This window comes from Dermacentor variabilis, chromosome 2 (genome assembly GCF_050947875.1).
Source record: "Dermacentor variabilis isolate Ectoservices chromosome 2, ASM5094787v1, whole genome shotgun sequence".
NCBI classification, from domain to species: Eukaryota; Metazoa; Arthropoda; class Arachnida; order Ixodida; family Ixodidae; genus Dermacentor; species Dermacentor variabilis.
The window spans coordinates 147,793,742-147,816,174 of NC_134569.1; the positions used below are offsets into that span (position 1 = coordinate 147,793,742).

The window sequence follows — 22,433 nt, forward strand, 5'->3', positions numbered from 1 at the left end:
GTCGACGCCGCAATCAATGTAGGAGTGCAGAAGGCATTCTTATCAGCTTGAGGCCCTACCGCGAAGGGGGTAAGTCCATCGCTGGCCAACCCCACAGGTACACTCATTTTGTCAAGTGCAGTAGCAGTTGTGGATGTAGAGCACTACTTCTTCTTCTTCTTCTTCTTCTTCTACGTTGTAATTTTGGCACAATCCCACGAGGGTGGACTGGCCATAGGTCTCACTGGAAACATAATATGAACATTTTGCTTCCTGTTAATTTATATATCTGTACTATCTATATTTATTCAAAAGTAAATATCATATTTTTCTGTTTCCGATTTTTGAATAGTGGTCATACCAATTTTCACGAGATGATATATTAGGAAATTAACGCGATTCAGTGTTAATAATGAGGAAAATGTGCTTAACAAGACAGTCTCTCAGTCGCGGTGATGTACTCGTGTACAATCTGACACACTTCCTTTCGGCCTCGGCCAAGGGTACTTGCCGCCAAAAGATAAAATGTTCATCACCGAGAGAGGGCGGCTCATACGTGATAGGGGCTGCTTCAAGTACGTCTTATTTGGGAATTATACTTTCGGCAATATAAGAGGGAATGGTCAAGTAATTCTATATCCCCACATGATCCACAAAGGTTCGATGGTGCAAACCCACACCTACTCATGTACCAATTTACTTGGGGTATTCGACATCGTAATAGTGTAATGGAAACTTCGCATTGCCGAGAGGCACTAGTCCCGACATTCCGGGTGGTGGTAACAACTTTATTGAGATTCTGCTCAGTTATCTGGCAGGCCCGAGTCCTAGGATGGCCCCTCACGAGGAGCGACCCTTTCGGCCCAGGCAACGAGGGCTTTTTGTAGTTTTTCATCCGGCGTTCTGAGCAGCTCCTCCCACGTCTGTTGTGAGGGAGCTGGCAGGAGCGACCTGGGAGGGGGTAAGCCCTCGCAACCCCAAAGAATGTGATTTTGGGTAGCCAATGTTTGATTTGTGCAATTTTGACATATTGGGTTCCATTGCCCGTTAGTAATTATGGCCAGCCAATGTGGGCTGGGTAACGACTTAGTTTGGATTGGACGCAGGATTGAGGCTTGCGCTCGCGTGAGGCTTGCGTTTGGAGGCGGGTAGATTGAACTTTTTTGATTGTAGTAGTTTGTTATCTCGTGGTATGTCGTCGGTGCCTCATCCATGGGATCCGAGTCTAAGGGGCACACCTCCCGGTTAATTAGACCTCGGGCTACACAGTGCGCCTCCTCATTCCCTGGATTCCTCGAATGGGCAGGGACCCATACGAGTTCTACAGTATTTTCATTTGTAAAGTCCCGTAGGACTCGCGCTGCACAGACGCCTATGCTGCCTCTCGAAAAGTTGACTATTGCCCTTTTTCAGTCGCTTATGATAGTTTGCACGGAGGGATTCATGATGGCCAAAGCAATGGCAGTCTCTTCCGCTTCCACGGTGGATACTGTTTTTATGGTCGGGGTGTTGAGGATACTTCCCTCTCCGGTCACGACAGGAGGTTGCCAAGTGCTCGTAATCCGTCCAAAAAGGAGGGGCCATTTTTCTATCTAGGACTTCTTGTCGCTTTCGGGATCTTGTTACCACCAGCAGAGTAAGGCTCGCTATACAAAAACTCGCTGGCTCATCAAGCGCTGCCTTTGCCAAGCTGTCTACCATCTCATTAGGTGCTAGTCCACAATGTCCCGGTATCCAGAAAGCCCGAATTGATTTAACATGACATATAGAATAAAAAGTGTAGCGATCGGTGCAGTAGTGAATAATTTGTGCTTTCTATTGACATAACAACCGATGGGTAGTCAGCGATGAATATTAGGCGTGACATATTTTCTGCAATTTTGTATACGGCCAAGCATATGGTCATGCATTCGGCCACACAAATTGAAGTGTAATCGGGAAAACGAATAGCAAAGCTCCATGATTATTTTTGAAAGCGAATACCTATTGCTGATTTCTCATCTTTTTCTCAGGCGTCCGTAGACACCACATTCTATGAGGGAAAACCTTCCAGATACTCATTCAACAGTCCGAATAGCGTCTGTTTGGCTTTGAATTTCGCATTCTTTGGAAAGACGTTATCAAACTTAGAAGTATTATATCTTTTTATTGAAGCGACACATTGAACTGATCGTAGGTTAACATTTATAGTTCCTAAATTATTGCGCGTAAACATCATTTGGGGGAGCTCGCGTCTTCGTCCCGTAGAAACAAAAATATAGCCAATTGTGCGAGAAACACCGGATAATTTCTCCGGGGAACAAGGTATGCTCTAAGAAAAGCTTTTAGCATTAGGAGCTGAAATATCGATGCTAAATCTGGCATGATTGCTTCTGAATACAGCACAGAGTTTTTTTTTGATACGAGGATAAATGCCTCAGGGCATACATGGGTTTGGGATGGGGTGAATAAGGATGATTATGTGACTGAAAAAAGATTTGCTGATGTAATGAAGTCCAAGAGGGATCGATAATGCTGTCCCTGCGTCCAAGCAGTGTAATCACTCGGATTTTCGGCGAAAGTCCCGCAGGTGCGAGGTATCAGAGCCTCGTCGGTTTCAGTGTTGGGCAAACCTACAGCAGGTGGTGGATGTCGGCTTCAGTATTTCGCGACTTGCAAACTGGACACCCAGGGCGAGGACATAACGGGCGAAAGTGCGGCCACTTCCGATTCACGGCAGGAGTGAGGGCAAACCCGACCCAGATCCTCCGAAGCGCAACCTCCTCTGCCCGGGTAAGACCGCAGGGGAAGGTTACCGCACACGGAGGTATGAGAGCACGTGTGCGGCGCCGGAGGTGCTCCTTTCTTGCTAACAGGAGGGGGGCCTCATCTTTGTGAAAGAGCTGAGGCAGTGACGATGACGGGTCGCTAGACGGGTCGCAGAATCGGCACGGCTTTGGAAGCTTAGAAGGTCGCATGGGATCCACTCGATAGATATTGGCTGCGTGATGCGTGCCGCCAGAAGATCGATCTGTTCACATATTTAAGAGCTGCGACTGACGGGTTGAAGAAGCCGCGTCGTCTGGAGAGCATCAGTGCGGATAACGATGTGGGCTGTGAGGACCATGGGAAAGGCGGCCACAGAGCACAGCGCTTCTCGAACAGCAAGGAGCTCCTCAGCATGAAAGGAGGAAGGGGGCTTTTAGATTTGAAACCGGGTCGTCTTATTAAGGGCAGGTGCGCAAGGGCAACAAATTGCAATGGTCGTTTCACAGTCCTGAATGCTTGCATCATCGTAAAGCACAGTGGAGGTAATCGGAAGGTGGGAATCTTGAGCTATAATTCGGTCACGAAGCGACGCCGCCGCGTGAGTTGATGTCGCGCGACTTATATCAGTTGGCATGTTATCGCCCAGCAGTACAAAACTCCAGTGTGGAAGAACTGGCGATGGTGGTGGTAGAAGGGAGTGCGAGAAAGCATAAGCCCTGAGAGCACATGTTGCACGTACAAGGCTGGTCTTAAGCCTGCGAGCATCACGTCGCTGCTGCACCGATCGTGCCTCTCCAAGAAAATGTACAGCAGTGTTCGCAACATAATTACGAACTCCAAGACACTGATGTAGGGCCCGTCTCTCTATCATAAATAAAGGTTGCAACCTATAATTTGGAGACCCAGATATCAGTGCACAACCAATTTTCCAGAACGGGTCTCACATAATCGCGAGAAATGTAAAGTAGAGTATCCACACGCATACCGAATTTCCTGTTGCATATTTTAGCCAACCGACCAAGAGCGATTTCCGTTTTTCTCCCAACTTTATCACTTTTTTATGCGGACGCCAATCTAGGTGAGGATCAAAAATGGCTCCCAGGTGCCTTGTGGTGTCAACCTGCGGAATTCTGATACACGAGGGCTAAGGAAACCGATTGATGCGTAGGAAATACAAGAAGGGCACTTTTGTTGATGTTGAGGACCATGCGCAAGTTATTCAGCCAGAGCAGAAGATACATATATGCTTGCAACTTTTGGTAAGGCATGTGAAAATCTTTAGCGCAAGCGAAGAATGCAATGTCATCCGCATACACGTACAGCTTGACATCCTGTATAATTGGAATATCTGTTGCAGCATATAAAACAACAGTGGGAAAATCACTCAACCCTGAGGTACAGCTCTGGTCTGGGAGAACCACCCAGGATGATGCTCTGAATCTGTGCAGAAAAGTTTTCTTACGCCCAAGAAATCCTTGATCTAAGCGATGATATACGATGGAGGGTTTGAGGCAGTAAGTTTATTCAGCAGAATGATATACTCTACCCTGTCATAAGCTTTTGCAGCATTTAATGTTAGGAGGGCCTTAACATCTAATTTTCTTCTAGCTGACCGTATCTCATTTTCTAAATCTATATGCGTGGCTCAAATAGAACAACCACTGCGAAATGCAGTCTGAGCGGGGCTTAGTTCATTATTTTAGGAAAGTGCTCCAATACACGATAATAAACAACTATTTCAATTAATTTTGCCATATTAGAAGTTACAGTGATTGGTCTAGTGTTATCAGAATCCAGTCTTTTTCCAGCGTTATTCAGGGGCAAGATCATTTTACCTATCTTCCACTCGTCAGGTAGCCATGATTCCTCAAAGAAAATGGTTCACAATATTTAGCAACTCTCCCGTAAAGTTATTTGCCAATATTTTAAGCATGCTAGCAGATATACCGCCGTAACCCGGAGCTGCTGATCTCGTACAGGCTACGAAAGACAGAATTTCCCACGAGTTCGCCTCTCCAAAGTCCTTGCACTGTGTCGGCATCCTGAACACATGTGCGCATTATGCCTGTAATAGCCATTTAAGGCCGCGTGCTATGCAATCACAATTAGTCTTAGCTTCTATTGAGGTCAGTCGGTACAACGGAGTTCAAAATATGGCTGACAGAAGGTTTCTTGTTGTGCTACATGAATGTGTAAGTGTTTCCTTTCTTTTTTTTTGGGGGGGGGGGGTCCACATAGGTAAGTGCTTGCATTAGCGTTATAATCATCCTTAGCTATCGCAGTTGTCCGCCAAAAGGAGGCCGCATAAAATTTGTAGTTAATCCAATTTAGGGGGCTCTGGTTATGAAGAAGGCTCTTTCACGCAGCTTTCCTAAAACGATATGCCCTTTCACATTCTTCAGTCTACTACGGAAAACCGGTTTTGTTTCTCGTAGAAGCTCCTATAGTGAATGTGAACTGTTCTGTTGCGTCAATCAAAAATTTTAAAACCTGCACCGCGCGCTCTGCCTTATCAGGCGAAGTTAATGTTTTAATAGCAGATTTCACATTCGTATATGTACCGCTGTTGAAAAATTTCAACGTTTTATCACTGAATGTCTGCGGGGAACACATTCCCCTATCTAGAGATGTCCACAGAATTTCCAGCAGGACAAGAAGAAGATGTGAAAGAAACCATATCATTGCGCGCTAGAGCACAACATGATGATGATGATGATGATGATGATGATGATGATGATGATGATGATGACATTGACACGTTTGGCGCATACCCGTTGAGGCCGTGAAGACTCACCGTCCTCAACGCGCGGGGACTGCTTCGTCCTCCCCCCCTACCTACGTGTAGGTTAAGAGGCGGGCACACCAGCTCGGTGGAACAATAAAATTTTCAATCAATCAATCAATGGCGCATACCCACTCACGGGTATTCGCCAAGAGTCGGGCAGATTCTACATATGTCTTAAGCGAACCAATTTAAAAACCTCTAATTTTGATGATTTAATGAAAGAAGGAAGATTTAAAACGCTGCAGTAGACAGTCATTCAATAAAGGTATATATAATGTAAATGAGGCAGCAAAGGTGGAATGCATTGATAATACGGTCAACTATGAAATAGGTTTGATTCAATAATGATTTTTTCTATGGCGATGCATACATTCCTGGGGGAGTGCCCAAGCACAGACGCTCCGAAAGACAGCAGTACCGGAGTGTTCAATGTCAGGTCGCGCTGTGGCACTGTAATTTCCAATGTCTTTGTTTAAGGGAGCAGAAACACAAGCATTCCAGTAAATAGTGTTAAATTGTTTCCAATGAGTTGCAAAAATATCCCAAAGGGGAAATTTCTAGACCAGATTGGTGCATGTATAAATTTAGGGTTGGGACTCGACATTCTCGTTAACGTCACTTCCATCTGTCTGCGTTTGCAAGATTCCATGCTCCAAGGGAATTATTTATAAGTGGTGTAGTTCCAGGATGGTGTTAAATGTGATTTTCACGATAAAAGGATGTATCTTCTAAACCTGACACACGGGGTAAAACTCGTCGTTGGAATAAAGGTAAACACAGGGCCTTGGCCAAGCTGTCCGCCGCTTCCTTGATATATATGCTATGATGCTCAGTTACCCATATAAATTTTAAGCTTCGCAAATGACTTGGAGCCAGTGAGTACAAAGGTTTTATTATATGCGTGACGCCGGGAGCAGTTAGTGAGCTGCACAGCGATAAAGAGTCTGTGATTATTACCGCGGTGTTCCTGCAAGCTTGCAGCTCACAGAAAGCTAGGACAACAGCTCAGAATTCGGCTAGGAATATTGGAGTGATGTCTGGAAGCGAAATGGAAAATGACCAATCCTATCACGAGGAAAAAATTCCAACTCTGACCTTTTCCTCACTCTGTGAAGTATCTATTGCTATAGATCCGTTTGTGTGGAGCTGATTCAAGTGATCCTGGTGTAAGCCGTTAAGAATATGCGAGGGAAGCTGCTTTGCATTGATTGGGTAAATGTCATCATAAATTATAACCAATGAATTTGACTTACTGTTTACTGTGACTACATCTTTAATATGGGCATCTAACGGACACAATAACGATGGTGTTATAATCACTTGTGACGTGGGAAACCGAGGCCATAAAAATCCAAGAAATTAGGTTGATTGATTGATGCATGTTGACTAGGACCTTCTTAGTGGGTATTCATGGAGCCTTATGAATATTTGAACTGCGAGTATCTTAAATCTCATTTCAAGGGCAGTCTTTCAGCAGTGGAATCACCTACGCAGTCTTTCAGCAGTGGAATCACCTGCGCGACTCTCCACGCAGAAGGGATCCATGCATGTTGTATAAACTAATTTACGGCAGCTAACAAGCCGTTAGGAGCGACGTTAGAGAAATTTATTCATCTTAGTAGTGAGTCCATCGGGGCCAGGGGGCTGCAGGTGGTAAACATAAAACAGCTTGGGACAATTTTGCCTAGAAATCACTTTGAAATTTTCTGATGTGCCCTGGCTCTGAGAAAACGACGGATGAGAGGTAGCGAATCGGGTCTCCAACCCTCTCGCAATTACATCTTGAGATTCAGCTTTTTCACTAGTGGTTAAACTTCTGACTCCAAGTTCAAGGGGAGCGAAATCGTTTTTTTGGATCTTAAAAATAGAAAAACTGCATGCTTACTTTTTGATTTTGAAATAAATTTCAAATGACGGACATTTTAATCATCTTTTGCCTTAGATACCGTTCTTGTAAATGCTGTAGCCAAAAATTTCTAGTTCCATTTTTTCGGAGATCGGTTATTCATGAGTTGTTTCCATGCAGCTTTACGTCACTAGTAGTCCCACGAGCAATCTTCATTCCACTAATTTGTAGAAACTGTGTCTTTGCGTGCCTTTACCTGGAACTCTGACCTTTTTGCGCGAAGTATCTCAGTTTGAGCAAATATCATCAGCGTCCAATGAACAATTTTCAGTTGAATTGAAAGTGGTCTGCAAGCATTTTTTAAATGTCTCGTAATCCACAAAAGAGTGCATTTGAGCCTCCACGGCAGACTGCGGACCTCCCACTTCAAACACAACTGGAAAATGAATACTGTTTGACCCACTATCCGCCGTTTCCGATGTGGATATGGAAAGGCCTGGACCCCAAATTGCAAGATCCAGAACAGATCTAAACTGTCCACGAAGAAATGTAACTGAACCCGAATTTTGACACGAAAACGTTTCAGTTCTTGCCCAGCCCCATAGATGCTTTCCACACTGATGTGGTCTTGGTCCCCACGATATATGATGTGAGTTGAAGTCACCAGCCGACACTATCTGTTTACCGCATTTTGCCAAAACTGAGTCTAGTGGGCGTGTATTCTGCACACCGGTAGGAGAGTACAAATTGAGCAACGAGAAAGGACTACTGCCAGGGAGAATAATTCCTAATGCTGTAATTTCACATTCGGAAGACATCAGCTGGAGTGATATATGTGCCCTGTGGCAAAACTTGCTAGCAGCCATATTTAACAAGTCCCCACCTCTAGGGCGGAGATCTAGGCGAAAGGACCCAAAATTGCGCAAACAAAATAATTTTTCAGGAAATAACCAAGTTTCTTGCAGTAATATTACATCTGGAGAAATTTGACAACATATAATGTTTAAATCACCAAAATCAGCTCATATTGATCTGCATTTCCACTGCGGCACCCTCATCTATCTTCCGGTGAGAAAAGCAACGCAGATGCAAGACTCCTCTATAATATTGCATTTCGGTTTGACTCCTGAGGGCAATTTTCTTAGGTTTACAAAATGACTGTGAAGTAGTAGCTTCCAGGGGAGAACACCCGCTTTTCTGTGCCTTCACGTCAATTTCCACGTTTGAGGTATCCTAATAATCAGAGTGGTCTGGGCTAGTAGTGACCTTGTTTGAAGAACCTAGAACAGACCTGGCTTGCTTTATGTGACCGGTGGAAGAAATTTCCCCATCTTCCTGAGAGTGGGGTGAACTAGCATTCATATAAGAGTTTAATGGCTGAGCAGTAGCAGTCGGTAATAATTTTGCTGTGAGGTCACAAGCCAATTAAAGCTTTCCGTGACGCGTTCTACACTACTGTTACATCGGCGTTTCGGTTCCGAAACCGCAACCCACTCGCCCTAAGGGGGCGCTGACGCATCGACGCGGAGCTTATTTAAGGCGCCGCACTTCCAATTAACTTCGGCGCGCCTAACGTGCCCGGCGTGGCGACCATGGCGGCCACGCCGATGTAACATTTTGGCGACGAGCATAATCTCCATGCATCAAGCCTACATGTGAGTTACGCCTGTCAACTGTATTCTTCACGGCATGTTACACTTGTCCTGCCCTCATTTCAAGCTGTATTCCTGCACTTTCTGCGACGGCCTGATTCCTGCCTGCTACTTCTGCAACATCAACGTGGCTCACCCCCCCCCCCCATGCTTCTTGTCATGTCACGGCGTACCAGCCATTCCATGGCTAAAATGGCTACGCGTTTTGCCGGCGTACGTCAACGCCGCCGCCAAGACCATTACGCCGGACCGCAAGAAAGCGCTCCTCCTCAACGCGCTGGGGGTGGAAGGCGGCAGCATTTACTACAACCTCATCCAGGGTGAGACGCAGACTGAGGCCGACGAAGGGACAGTGGACTCTGGGGCAGTTGACGTATATCAAGCACTTTTGTGCAGAAGAAGACGAATTTTGCAGCCGCGTCCATTTCAAGCGGAGAGTACAAAGTCCTGCGGAGCCGACTAAGTTATTCATTCAAGATGTGCAACTGCTCGCCAAACTGTGCAAATTTGGCATCTCTACCGAGCTCATGGCTCAAGGTGAGATCCTTTACATGCAGTCGCATCAACTTCGCCGCCGGTTCATCCAACTCAGCGAGAGCTTTACCTTCAAGAAAGCAATGGAAATTTCTCAGGAAGAGGAACGCATCGATAAAATAATGGAGAGGCATGGTGTTTTACAAGTAGACGCCGTTTCACAGCGTCGTCAGCCACAAGATGGCGGCAGCAACCAGTCTCGTCTTCCTCGGGACCTTCAAAATGGCGGTTACCTTCCCCACCCTAATGCATTTCAAGATGGCGGTCTTCCCCGCATTGTTCCAGTCCGAGATGGCGGTTACCCTCCCTGCCCGGGTTCACTTCAAGATGGAGGCCAACAGACCAATTTTGCTCACCGACCGCGCCGAGATGGCGTACGCCGACAGCGAGGAGGTGGGGCTTCCCGTCCGGGTAGGAGGCTACTGGGCGCCTCCTCTGCCTCCGCGCCATCGGCTCGGCCCTACGGCTGCTTCCTGTGCGGCTCGCCGCAGCAATGGGCCAATTTTCCGGGTTGTCCTGCCGGCCACAAGTTCTACCACACATGTGGCAAGAAGGGACATTTCTTCCTACTGTACCGTTCCTCAGATAGTACATTGGGACCAGTCAACGAGCTGAAAATGCAAGAGAGTACTCGGAGCACCGACTGCTGAGTGTTTCACAGGATATGAGGATTCTATTCAGGCACTACTTTTACATCGGACTGCCGTGCCCAGCCAACATGTTCTTTCGCCTGATAGGTGTGAAACTGAACCGTGTTGTTCAGTGCTGGCACCTTCAAAACCGAATGACTGATGTACCCAGTTCCCATGCTTTCTCGGAAACACCTAACACTCATGACTCCAAGCCTTCGTGCTCACATGCAGTCGTTCATAAGTCTTCACTCCCAGCTGTACCTGAGGGGCGCGTCATTGAATCTTCAGACTCGTTTTAATCTTCTTTTTGGCCTTCAGAGTCGTCTGACGGGAGCTTCTGAGAGGTAAAGAGCTCAAACGTCAAGTCAGCGATCACTTTACACATTGAAGACGCTGTCGGCACTCTATGACTTTTCTGCGTTCCTGTACAGGTTAACAACATTACTCTACAGTTGATTGTTGACACCGGAGCGGCTGTGTCGGCGATGAATATCGGGACTACAAGACGCACTTATCCATGTGCCAAGTGTCCCAAGAGGCAGTCATCCCATACCCGCCTGCTTCAATCCCATTTAATCATCCAGAACTGCTCGGAGCAAGTGGTGAAGGATTTTGGGATTTTCTCCGCAACCGCCAAGTTTCAAGACAAGTCAGCTTCGGTCAACTTTCACGTGACGGAACTCTGTTCATCACTTCTAGACTCGATGCTATTAAGCACTCAAGTTTAGTGACCGATGAAGCAACTTTGTCATGCGTCCAAGCCTCCTCTTCACCACCGGACTTCAACATTGGTTCCTACTGGATGGAATATCATCCGGCTTCACTGAACTTATACTGTGCAGCAGACTTTGACAGTGCACCGCAGGCCAACTCCGGTCCAACTTCACCACCGGCGAGAGTCAACCAGTGTAGTGTTGGAACAGTCTACCACAGTTAAAGCGTCGCGACTGCAAGCTCCACAGAAAACCCACTTGAACAATACAGCACGACACGGTTTGCGTGTTTAGCGCATTACTACCAGGTTTTTTATAGTTGCACGCATGCTAAGGCATATACCCCTCTCGCAAATTCTTTTGTAAAAAAGTCCGATGCAGCAGTTACTTCAGATATCCCTTCAGTGAATTCCGCATTTCAGTCCGGTTCTCACTAGCGAGTGCATTTTATACAGCTCGTAAAGTAGCTCGAATGAGTGAGGCACGATTACTTATCCTGACTGACGTACCCAGTGAAATTGCTCCGTTAGTAGCAGGGAAGAAGAAGAAGACGACTGCGGAAGAGCCGGGCTTCTCATCGGCTTCTGCTATTATGCCAATTAACGCAGTGTTAATTTGCAGTTACCGCGATATAATTGGTATCAAAGTGTGCGCGAAGGTGCGGGGCATCCACCAGTACCAGTTTTGACCAAGCGGTACGTGATTCTCTCGATTTACGAGGACTTTTTCTGTTGCGGTGCGGACTTTTCGCCAAGCCTAACGTACGCCTCCCACGAGTACGGCCACCGGTGGCGACGGGCCCGGCCGCTAGGCCTAACCCGGCGACGAGTACGACCAAGATGGCGTGCGAAATGGAAGTGGCCACGTCAATGGGAGACAACATGGCGTCAGCACCGAGCATCGGCAGTCTCGGCGGGCGCACGTGCATTGAAGTTCACGGAGAGGACATTACACCGGAAGAAGCCGAAGGCTGGTCGGCCTCCGGCAAGCGCATCAGGCAGATCATGGTCGGCAAGGAAAACAGTGAGTCCGCCGCCATTACTCACCAGTCTAGACCCAAGACTAGGGCCAGCTTTGCTAAGAGAGTTGCAGCCTCGGTAACGAAAGCGGCGAGGATGCCGACAGACATGCCGAAAGACGACACCAAGATAGTCATGAGGCCACGTGGAGGTCTCAACGTAGCGAGAACTGAGGTTTCAATAATTATGTCGGCAGTCATGACAGCGGCTCGAGTAACGAAGGAAGACGGCAAAGCAGACACCATCTGCACGAACGCGCAGCAAAACATCATCGTGGTCAGCACCCCGGACGAGAGGCGTGCCACGCTATACTCTAAGGTCAAAGCCCTTAACATTGGAGGCAGGACATACGAAGTCAGCGCTTACCGAACGGCGCCGGACGGCACGGTCAAGGGAGTCATCCGAGGCATAGCCGTAGACGACTCCCCGGAGGAGATAGCCGAAAACATCGTGAACCCGCGCAACCCCCTAGCGGTGGAGGCGCACAGAATCGGCAATACAACCACGGTGATAGTACTCTTCGCAGGACAGAAAGTACCGAACTACGTCAAGTATGGCTCGATATTAGTCAGGTGCAGGCTTTACCGCAAGCACTTTGACGTGTGCAGGCAATGCGGCAAGGTCGGCCATAGAAGAGACGTATGCCCGAATCCCAACACCAGAGTGTGCTTCGGCTGCGGAATCGTGAACCCCAGCGAGGATCACAAACACGAATGCAAGCCCAAGTGCAAGCTCTGCGGGGGACAGCATCCAACGGGCGAGAGGGAATGCAATAACAAGTACAAGATGCCGTACGTGGTCAAAAAACGGCAATGGGAACGCAAGATGAAAGCCATGCAGCAACAACCGGATCCGGAAAGCTTTCCGCCGCTGCGAGCGCCGTCTGCCGAGAGACCCCGCGGGGAATCGAGGCAGCGCGACAGCAGCCGCACGAGGGACAACAGCAAGGGAGGCAGGAGCGCCAGCCGCCACAGACCGTCGCAGTCGAGGGAGAGAGTCGCCTGGGCCGACGCAGTCAAGGCAAACATAGCAGATAAGAGACAACCACCAGCGCAAAACGCCGCGAAGAAGATCCAAGAAGAGAACGGGGTGGTAAAAGCCCTGAGAGACGAGAACGAGATGCTAAAGCGGAGAATCGCCGAACAGGACGCAACCATCAAGGAAATTAACGAGAAGCTAACGACATTAATTGGGTTGCAGCAACAGCCGCAGCTGCTGCCGAAGCCCGCGCACGAGAGGAAACAAGAAGAGATAACCGAGGACGAACCAGAGGTCGAGGTGGACCCGAGAGCCACGAAAGAGGCGGGACCGGCTCCCAAGAGGAGAGCCATAGAGGGCGCCAAGGAACGAAAGATAATGGAGAGAATCGAAAAACAGGACGACAGACTCGACCGTCTTGAGGCGACCAGCAAGGTAACCAACGATCGCCTCACTACGCTCGCGCAAACAGTTCAGCAGATGACAACGAACATACAGAGCACGATCCAGAACATGATGGCGCAGATGCAAGCACAGCTGCAGGCGCAGATACAGGCACAAATACAAGGCATGGAAGCACAGATCATCGCCAAACTGCAGCAATCATGGACGGGACAGCACGTACAGCAGCATCCACAGCACCAGTGAGAGACCTCTTGGTCTGGCACTGGAACTGCAACGGCTTTACCGGCAAGAGAGCGGTGCTGCAGCAACACTTGCAGCAACTAACGAGGAAACCAGACGTCATAATGATTCAAGAAACACACAGCGAAAAGACGCCGAGATTACCTGGCTACCGGTCGCACGACAGCCCGCCGAGCAAAAGGGACACGTCCAAGGGCAAGGGCAGAGGGGTCTGCACCTTCGTTAGGAAAGGGATCACCTTCATGGAACACGAACTGATCGGCAAAAGCGCCATCGAACACTGCACGTTGGAAGTAATCACGGGCAAGAGGAGGAAGGAGAGCACTTTCCTGGTGAACGTCTACAGCAATCCGTCCCACGGACAACAGAAATTCAGGGCACTCTTCCACAAAGCGAGTTCAGTCGCGGGGAGCAATACGCTCGTAGTGTGCGGAGACTTTAACGCTCCGAGCCAAGACTGGGGCTACCACAGAACGACGGTCAAGGGGAGAGAGCTCATGCAAGACGCCACTGACGTGGGACTGAACCTAATCACGGATCCGGCCTTTCCCACCAGGATCGGCACATCGGTTACGAGAGACACCACTCCGGACCTTACCTTCGTCAAAACCGACGGAGGATCGAGAGAAGCAAAATGGAGAAACACGGGCCAAGAGCTGGGCAGCGATCACTACATCGTGGAGGTCGTCGTACCGCTAGAACGCCAAGGCAACAGCGGCATAAGGAAGCATCGCATTACGGACTGGGACGCCTTTCGAAAGGCGCTACCCGCGGTGCAACTGGACATTACGGACATCGAGCAATGGGCGGCCAACGTCGTTGAGACGATGGAAGGAGCCACCAAAGAGCTGGAGACGGACGAACGGATAGACAAGATGGACAGTCGGCTGGCCCACCTGATAGAAGCCAAGCAGTCCATAAAGGCGAGGTGGCAGAAGCGACGAACCAACCGAAGTCTAAGGAAGAAGATCGCCGAGCTCAACAGGCAGATCGAGGTCCACTGCAGGGTGCTATGCACCCAACAGTGGAACGAGGCCTGCAACGAAGCCGACGGACAGATGCACAAGGGCAAGACGTGGAACATGCTGCGGCACCTCCTCGACGAAACCAAGACCAAGGGCCACCAACACAACAACCTGGCCAGAATCCTACACAAGGCAATCTGTGAACACGGGGAGGACGAGGTCAAGGGGCGCTTGGACGCCAAGTACCTACCGACCACCCCCACGGAAAGACACCCGGATTACCAAGGCAACGAGAACGAGACGCTAGATCGAGACATCCAGACATGGGAAGTCAGAGTTGCCCTGCAGGATCTCAATGGCAGGTCCGCCGCGGGTCCCGATCGAGTGACCAACAGAGCGCTCAAGAACCTCAACGAAGCGGCCATCGAAACGCTCACGAACTTCTTCAACAAGTGCTGGCAAGAAGGAAGGCTGCCCAAGCAATGGAAAGCAGCCAAGACGATCCTCATCCCCAAGCCTGGCAAGCCGCCCAACATAGAGAACCTCAGGCCGATCTCGCTCACTTCGTGCGTGGGAAAGGTCCTCGAGCACGTTCTCATGAACAGGTGGCAGCGTTACCTGGAAGAATCGGAGCTTTACCCAAATTCCATCATCGGGTTTCGAAAGAAGCTCGGGACGCAAGACGCCATGATCTTACTGAAGAACGAGATCATCGACGATACGACGGGCACCAAGGACAACAGAGCCATACTCGGGCTGGACTTGCAGAGCGCCTTCGATAAAGTGAGGCACTCGGCTATCCTGGCCCAAGTATCCAGACTAAACATGGGCAGAAGGACATACCAGTACATCAAAGACTTCCTGACGGAACGGACCACCGAAATCTGCGCGGGAGACCTGCAGCTCGAAGAGAAGAAGTTGGGCAGCGTCGGAACTCCGCAGGGCTCGGTGATCTCCCCGCTTCTCTTCAACCTCGTGATGATCGGGGTGGCCAACCGGCTAGAAAGAGTAGCGGGAGTCCGGCACACCATCTACGCCGACGACGTTACGCTATGGGTACCGGGAGGAAGCGACGGACACATCGAGACAACGCTGCAAGAAGCGGTCAACGCCATCGAGGAGCAGCTGAGCGGGTCTGGACTCGTTTGCTCTCCGGCCAAGTCAGAACTGCTGGTGATTCCACCGACAGGAGCGGGCAGGAAAAGAAAGAACATGGCAGTCAAGTACGAGCGACCACAGATCACGGTCAAGACAGCGGGAGGACAAGTGATACCGGAGGTCGAGAAGATTAGAGTGCTCGGGCTGCTCATCCAGCGAAATCGAGTCAACGGTGAAACGGTCAACAAGCTCGCGGGCAAAGCGGCCGCGGCAATGAGACTCATCAAGAGGGTGTCCAACAGAAGAGCGGGGATGAAGGAGGAGAGCCTGACTAGGCTCGTTCAATCCTTCGCAGTTAGCCACATAACGTACGTGGCCGCCTTCCACAACTGGAGGCCGAGCGAACGTAACAAGATAGACGCCACCATACGCAAGGCGTATAAGGCGGCACTCGGCCTCCTCGGAAGCACGAGCACCGAAAAATTCATGGCGCTGGGAGTCCACAACACGCTGGACGAAATAGCCGAAGCACAGAGAACGGCGCAACTCGAGCGTCTCTCTGAAACAAGAACCGGAAGAAAGATACTGCGGGACCTTGGCCTCGAGCCGAGGGAGGGCGAGCAGCAGAAAGACGTGCTTATACCGGATAGCATCAACAGAAAGCTCAGGGTCTGCCCGATCCCGAGGAACGTGAACCCCGAGCACAACAAGGAGCGGAGGTTGGCGAGGGCCAGGGCTCTTGTGGACCTCCACGCCAGAGAAGAAGGCGCCATCTACGTGGACGCGGCGGAGTATCGAGGGAGCAGCGACGCATACGCGGTGGTGGCTGTCGGGGCATCGACGGGTGCAACGAAGACCGCGGCGAGCGTCCGGACTCGAGAGGCACACCGGGCGGAGGAGGTGGCCATCGCCTTGGCCGTCTCCGACCCCGGATGCACTACAGTGTTGTGTGACTCTAGAACGGCAGTGAAGAACTACGCCAAGGGTAGGGTATGTAGTGAGGCTGCGCGCATACTGCGCAAGGCCGAAGACATCGGACGCAAAAGCGCTGTGGTGATCAAGTGGTTTCCGGCCCACATGGGCAGTGACGTGTCGGAACGCGGGAACGTGAACCACAACGAGACGGCCAACTCGGCCGCGCGAGGACTAACCAACCGCGCGGCTGCAAGCACGGCTGACTCGGAGTGTTGGTCACGGTGCAGTGCCAAGGACAAGATGACCACCTTCAACGAAATAGTGAAGTGGTACAGACTTAACAGACAGACTATGCCGCCACCTCACCCGGGGCTTACCCGGGAGGAGGCAGTGTTATACAGGCAATTACAGACGGGGTCCCTGCTCACCCCGGTGCTAGCTAAGCACGTGTGTCCGAGCGTGTACGCGAGTGACGTGTGTAGACTGTGCGCTAAGGAGAGAGCCACCGCGGCTCACATCCTTTGGGACTGTAGTAGAAATCCACGAGAAGCCAGTGAGAAGACGACGATCCCGCCGCGGCTAGAGGCTGCAACGAGGACCTATGACCAAGATACACAACTAAAGGCCGTCCAGCAGGTCTCGGCAGCTCTAGAGAGGCAGCGACCTCGCGAAACCGAGAAGGGGGGAGCACCCCTAGGAAGGGGATGGCGGCCCTCTCGGATCCGCGGAAGTAGCGAGGAACCAAGACCTCGACGAGCACAATGCACGAGACAGACGTAGTGGCCGCGTCGCGGTAAAAGCTTGTCCTCCCTGCGTGGAGGGAGCCTAACCGACTCTGCAGGCATATTTACTAAAGTTGTTCTCTCTCTCTCTCTCTCGTTAGTAGCACCGACTGTTGAGCTTTTCACAAGTTTTACATCCGGCTGTGCTGCCCAGCCAACACGTTATTTCGCTTGATATGTGTGCAACATAACCTAGTGGTTCAATGCAGGCACCTTCACAACGAATGACTGATGTGCCCAGTTCCCATGCTTTCTCGGGAAAACCTAACGCTCATGTCTACGAGCCTTCATGCTCACATGCAGTCCTTCATAAGTATTCGCTCCCAGCTGTGCCTGAGGAGCACGTCAGTGAATCTTCGGACTCTTTTAAATCTTCTTCGCCTTCAGAGTCGTCTGACGGGCGCTTCGGAGAGCTCAAACGTCAAGTCTTCATTTCCGCCCCTATTTTCGCCTTGTGCGTGCTTAGCTGAGCAGCAAAGCTCAAACCCAACTTCGGGGCCATTATTGGTACCTGTGAACGATATGAAGACTAGGCGGTGCGACGAAATTAGGAAATTTGCGGCTACTAGTTGGAGTCGGTTGGAGCAGGACAGGGGCAATTGAGATCGCAGGGAGAGGCCTTTACCCTTGCAGTGGGCATAAAAGATTATGATGATGATGATGATTGTGCCTTGGGTTTTTGTTTGCCTCTTAACCATGATGATTGTGATGATGATCGATACGAGGCTTCATGTACCGCAGTTGCCTCGGTGGTCAAAAAGGTGGCGCCAGAAACCGCGCAACCTAAATAATTCTGTTTCATATTTGTTTTGTTTCGTATTTAATGTCCTGACATGCATTTCTATGTGACATACCTGGATATTTTTCTGCTGTGCAGTACATTGAGTTCCATGTCCACCTTTTGTTATGCTTTTAAATGGCTTAATATATATATATATATATATATATATATATATATATATATATATATATATATATATATATATATATATATATATATTATAAAAACCGAGTGCTCTATGTTGCTACTTTTTTGTCTTCAGGAAGGAGCGAATTGAGAGCCAGGGTAATGTATGCCATTCACACATGCATAATGATGCTTCTCTGCCTTTTGTTAAACACGCCTTCTCGCAATAACTATTGTAAGATCACATGGCTCCTTCCCACCATAATTATGTAAAAGAGGGGGGATCTTACACCGGGGTTTCGGTTTCGAAACCGCAACGCACTCGACCTCAGGGGCGCTGACGTAGCGACGCGGAGCGTATTTAAGGCGCCGCACTTCCAATAAACTCTGTCTCTGCCTCGGTCCCCATTTGTATCTCCGTGTCTCTCTCCTCAGGCCGCCGTCCCGGCGTGCTCAGCGCTGCGATCATGGTGGCCTCCCCGACGTAACAAATACGTTTCATCATTTTAGCTATAGACTATAGCTTGTGCGATTACCTCGGATAGGCTTTTATCAACGACAGCCTGGTGTCGTGCTGTACCGCTCACATTACCATGGGCTCTTTTCTTTACCGCTTCAATGGCTTCTCGGCGTGAGCAACGCCTTTTGTCGTTAACTTCCAGTATTTGCACTTCTTGAGTTCTAGCAGAACAGTTTGAGCAATCAGCCTTGTGGGCTCCACCACAGAGGCAGCACGAGTCCCATTGAGCCGAGCAATCACTAGCGGAATGGCTCCCGCCGCAGGCGTCACTACGAAGGCTGGATTTACAATAACCCTTGCTAGGATCATAGCGCCAACAATTGCGACATTGCAATGGACGCAATGCAAGCGGGTCCACTCTGAAGATTTGAGGCCAGACTTTTATCTCAGTAGGGCAAGACCTACCTGCGAACGTGGCGATTACTCATTAGTAGAAACACGTGTGTTGTCCACCATTCTGTCGCACCGGTAAACAGCAATTCCCCCAACCGCGGCGATCTTTTCTAATGCCTCTGCCGTACTTAAATTGGAGTCAACACCACGTGCAGGCAAGATGCGAGAGGATGAAGGCACTCACATGGATCGATCCAAAAGATGAGCATAAGTGAATCATACACGCGCACCTGGTCTGGCGAACGGTAAACAATACCACCACTCGTAAATCAGTCATGAACAAGTAGTGATGCGTGGCCGCCTGAAGTTCCGCCTGCACTGCCTTCGGGTTATTGAGCCGGATGGATCCTCCATGCAAAGGCACCAGCGCCACAGGAATGATGAACACCCCACTATGAAACAAAGCTTCAAGAGGCATTTAATAGGTGGTTGGGAGGCCGACCAAGGCGCAGATCGCCGCGGGCCGTTTCCTTGGAGAATTTTTCGACATTTGTAGCACTATTTCCGCATCAATAAATTAACATCCTCTCTAAACACTACTTGACACCTACAATAACTGGATTAAATCCGCGCAGCACTTAGCCAAAACGCCGAGAGGTCAGTGTTGCGATCCGAACCAGCTTCCAACGGTCTTCCGAGGCGTTCCAGCCAGCAGCGTCCTGCTAATGACGTGGCATACACCCCGAGCGATTGGCTGCCCATGTAAATATGCTAAGGGGTATGTCTAAATTTTCGACTGCTCGCAGAATAAATGTTTAAAAAAATGATTTGACGCGAACGCCACAAGGAAAGCCATTACACTTTTATGGCTGGTATTAGCGGGGTATTGAGAGTACCAATGGAAATGCTTTTCCGCGAATGTTCCAAAAACTGAGCGCACAAAAAAAAGAAGGGTGCTGAGGATTCTTCTGGTGTGACGACAGAGACTAACGCCGTACTGTTTACTGTGAGTGCTCAAGAAGAAATAGACTAGTTTTTGATACGAAGCTTTTCTTTCTGCTTCTTGTTTACCTCTGTGTCATGACCATCATCATCAGTGTACTTTTACGTCTATTACAGGATGAAAGCGTTTCCCAGTGATCACCAGTTATTCTTGTCTTGCGCTAGCTGATTCTAACATGCGCCTGCAAATTTCCTGGATCCAGCGGATTTCCAAATCCGCTGGAACCGCGGCAGAAGCAAACAGCACGTTCGAGCGGCAGACAAAGAAGACAACATTGGCGGTTGGTGGCACGTGGGACCCAGGAATCAACGTGAAGACAAAGCAACCTCTCATAAGAAAATCTACAGACATTATACATCTAAATCATTCTTCGAACGTTATACCAAACCCGAGTGCGGAGCAATGGGAGGGAGTGCCCTCCAGCCATCGCCAGGTCGACCAAGAAGGTCTGATTCGGCGAGCACAACTGGCAGCAGCATCCAGCGGAGCCCTGGACTAAGAGCAACCGACCATTGTGCTAGAAGATGGACGATTCCATCTGAAGACCGCAGAAGACCAGCGAATCTAGAGCTGATAAAGTTTTTCACTCACTCACTCACTCGAACCGACAATGGCGTCCTAACCGGCGATCAAGGTATCAGGTTGCTGCATTCCACCGTTTAATCTTTACTTGCACAGACGTCGTCTCGCGGTATCCTATTTATGCTACATCTGCAATGAACAGGAATCCATCGATCCCTTTTTTATTACCGTGTCGGCGGTTTTTTACTCACCGAAAACGATGTTTAGAAATACCGCTTCGAAATCTAGGACTGCCTCTACGCCGTACTGTTATAGTCTCACTTGGAGCAATGGCATTATGTTACAGCCGCAGGAACGTTTGCCGAGCCATTTATAGCTTCCTCTGTGATACAAGAAGACTGCCGTATTAATATTTTCCATTTTCCTTGACTAAGTTATTTGTCCTTCAATACATTATAAATTTAGAAAATTTGAAGCATAAAAACAAATTCACAGTTATAATATTATTATTACTTTTCAATACTTAACTTGCCCATTTTACGTCTATCCTTTACTTCATGTACTATATTAATAAGTTCGTGTTGCTATCCCTATCTAGACAAGGCTGGCTACCTTAATATACACTAGTCTGTTTCATTTATTATCGGCTTACTTCTCATCTTCAATTATTCATTTATTTTCATTTTTCGTACTTATTAATAACTAACTTATTTCACTTTTCAATCATAAGTTACGGTGTAGAAAGCGGACATTGTCTGATGGTGACAAGAAGCCTATGCCGATTGTGGCAAGATGCTTCATGTGTGGACCCTGAACCACAAGATTAGTACAGGTGCCCCTCAGCTGCAGCAGTGGCACTTAGGCGGCAAAGGTCGCTTCTCTCCTCTCACAAGGAGACCGCAGACCATCACTATAGACAAGGGTCCTGCGTTATGACGTTCTGGGCTTGGTCAACTCCTCGTCCGCGTTACTCTGCTGCAAGCGCCACTACTGCCGGCAACGCAGCCGTGACCGAAGGACATAAGAAATGCCTGTGACTGGTTTTGTATAGTTTCTCGCCCGCTGTCTTTTGGTATTTACGCTTGTATAAAATAACGCCAGTATTTAGTATTGCAGACTAACTGTTTCGTTTGCTTAACATTATATGTGGGACTCAGCTCTAATTCGTGAAAACGCGGGAACATGTGCAAAATATTGATCAGAAACCTTCCTACTTTCATCACAGCTCTATTAATAAAACTTGAGTGTAGAAAATGAGGACTCAGCTCAGAAAACAACTTTATCACTTTTCGTGGTTATCAACTAAACAATAGTTCCCTTTTTCAGCCTTACGCACCTACTGGCTGAACGAAAGCCTTGATCTCATGGCTTTGTCTGTTTCCAAGTACTGCCAGATCATTACCATGGGCTTTTTGTCTTAGAAGCAGTCTAATCACTGGAAGCTTACGACTATCATTGAAAATAAAGCTGTACAATCAGTGCATTTTAACGGTGCTGACGTATGGGGCAGAAAATTGTAGACTGAGCGATGGAACGAAGAATGTTAGACGTTGTGTTAACAGACCAAAATAGAGAGGTTTGGACCAGAGAGCACATCGATTAGCAATTAGCCGATATTCTAATTGGCACTACGAGAAAAAAATGGAGCTCGGCAGGTCATGTAACGCGTAGGTGAGATAACCGGTGGACCATTACGGTTACGGAATGGGTGTCAAGAGGAGGGAATCGCAGTCGAGGAGAGCACAAGACTAGGTGGGGCGACGAAATTAAGAAATTCGCAGGCGCTAGCCGGAATCGGTTGGCGCAGGGCAGGGGTAATTCGAGTACGCAGGGAGAGGCCTCCGTCCTGCAGTGGAA

General features: G+C 49.1%; 2 protein-coding genes across 2 annotated transcripts; both read left to right on the plus strand.

Moving 5' to 3' along the window:
- The first annotated feature begins 11,509 nt into the window (after positions 1-11,509).
- LOC142572831 (uncharacterized) lies at positions 11,510-13,780 on the plus strand. The gene has a single exon (XM_075682215.1). It carries the CDS (start codon positions 11,729-11,731, stop codon positions 13,532-13,534), a length of 1,806 nt encoding a protein of 601 aa, XP_075538330.1. The 5' UTR covers positions 11,510-11,728; the 3' UTR covers positions 13,535-13,780.
- A 111-nt stretch (positions 13,781-13,891) lies between these two features.
- On the plus strand, positions 13,892-21,997 carry LOC142570483 (uncharacterized). The gene is made up of 2 exons (XM_075678866.1): positions 13,892-17,239; positions 21,903-21,997. Exons 1-2 carry the CDS (start codon positions 14,029-14,031, stop codon positions 21,995-21,997), a joined length of 3,306 nt encoding a protein of 1,101 aa, XP_075534981.1. The 5' UTR covers positions 13,892-14,028.
- Positions 21,998-22,433: the final 436 nt, after the last annotated feature.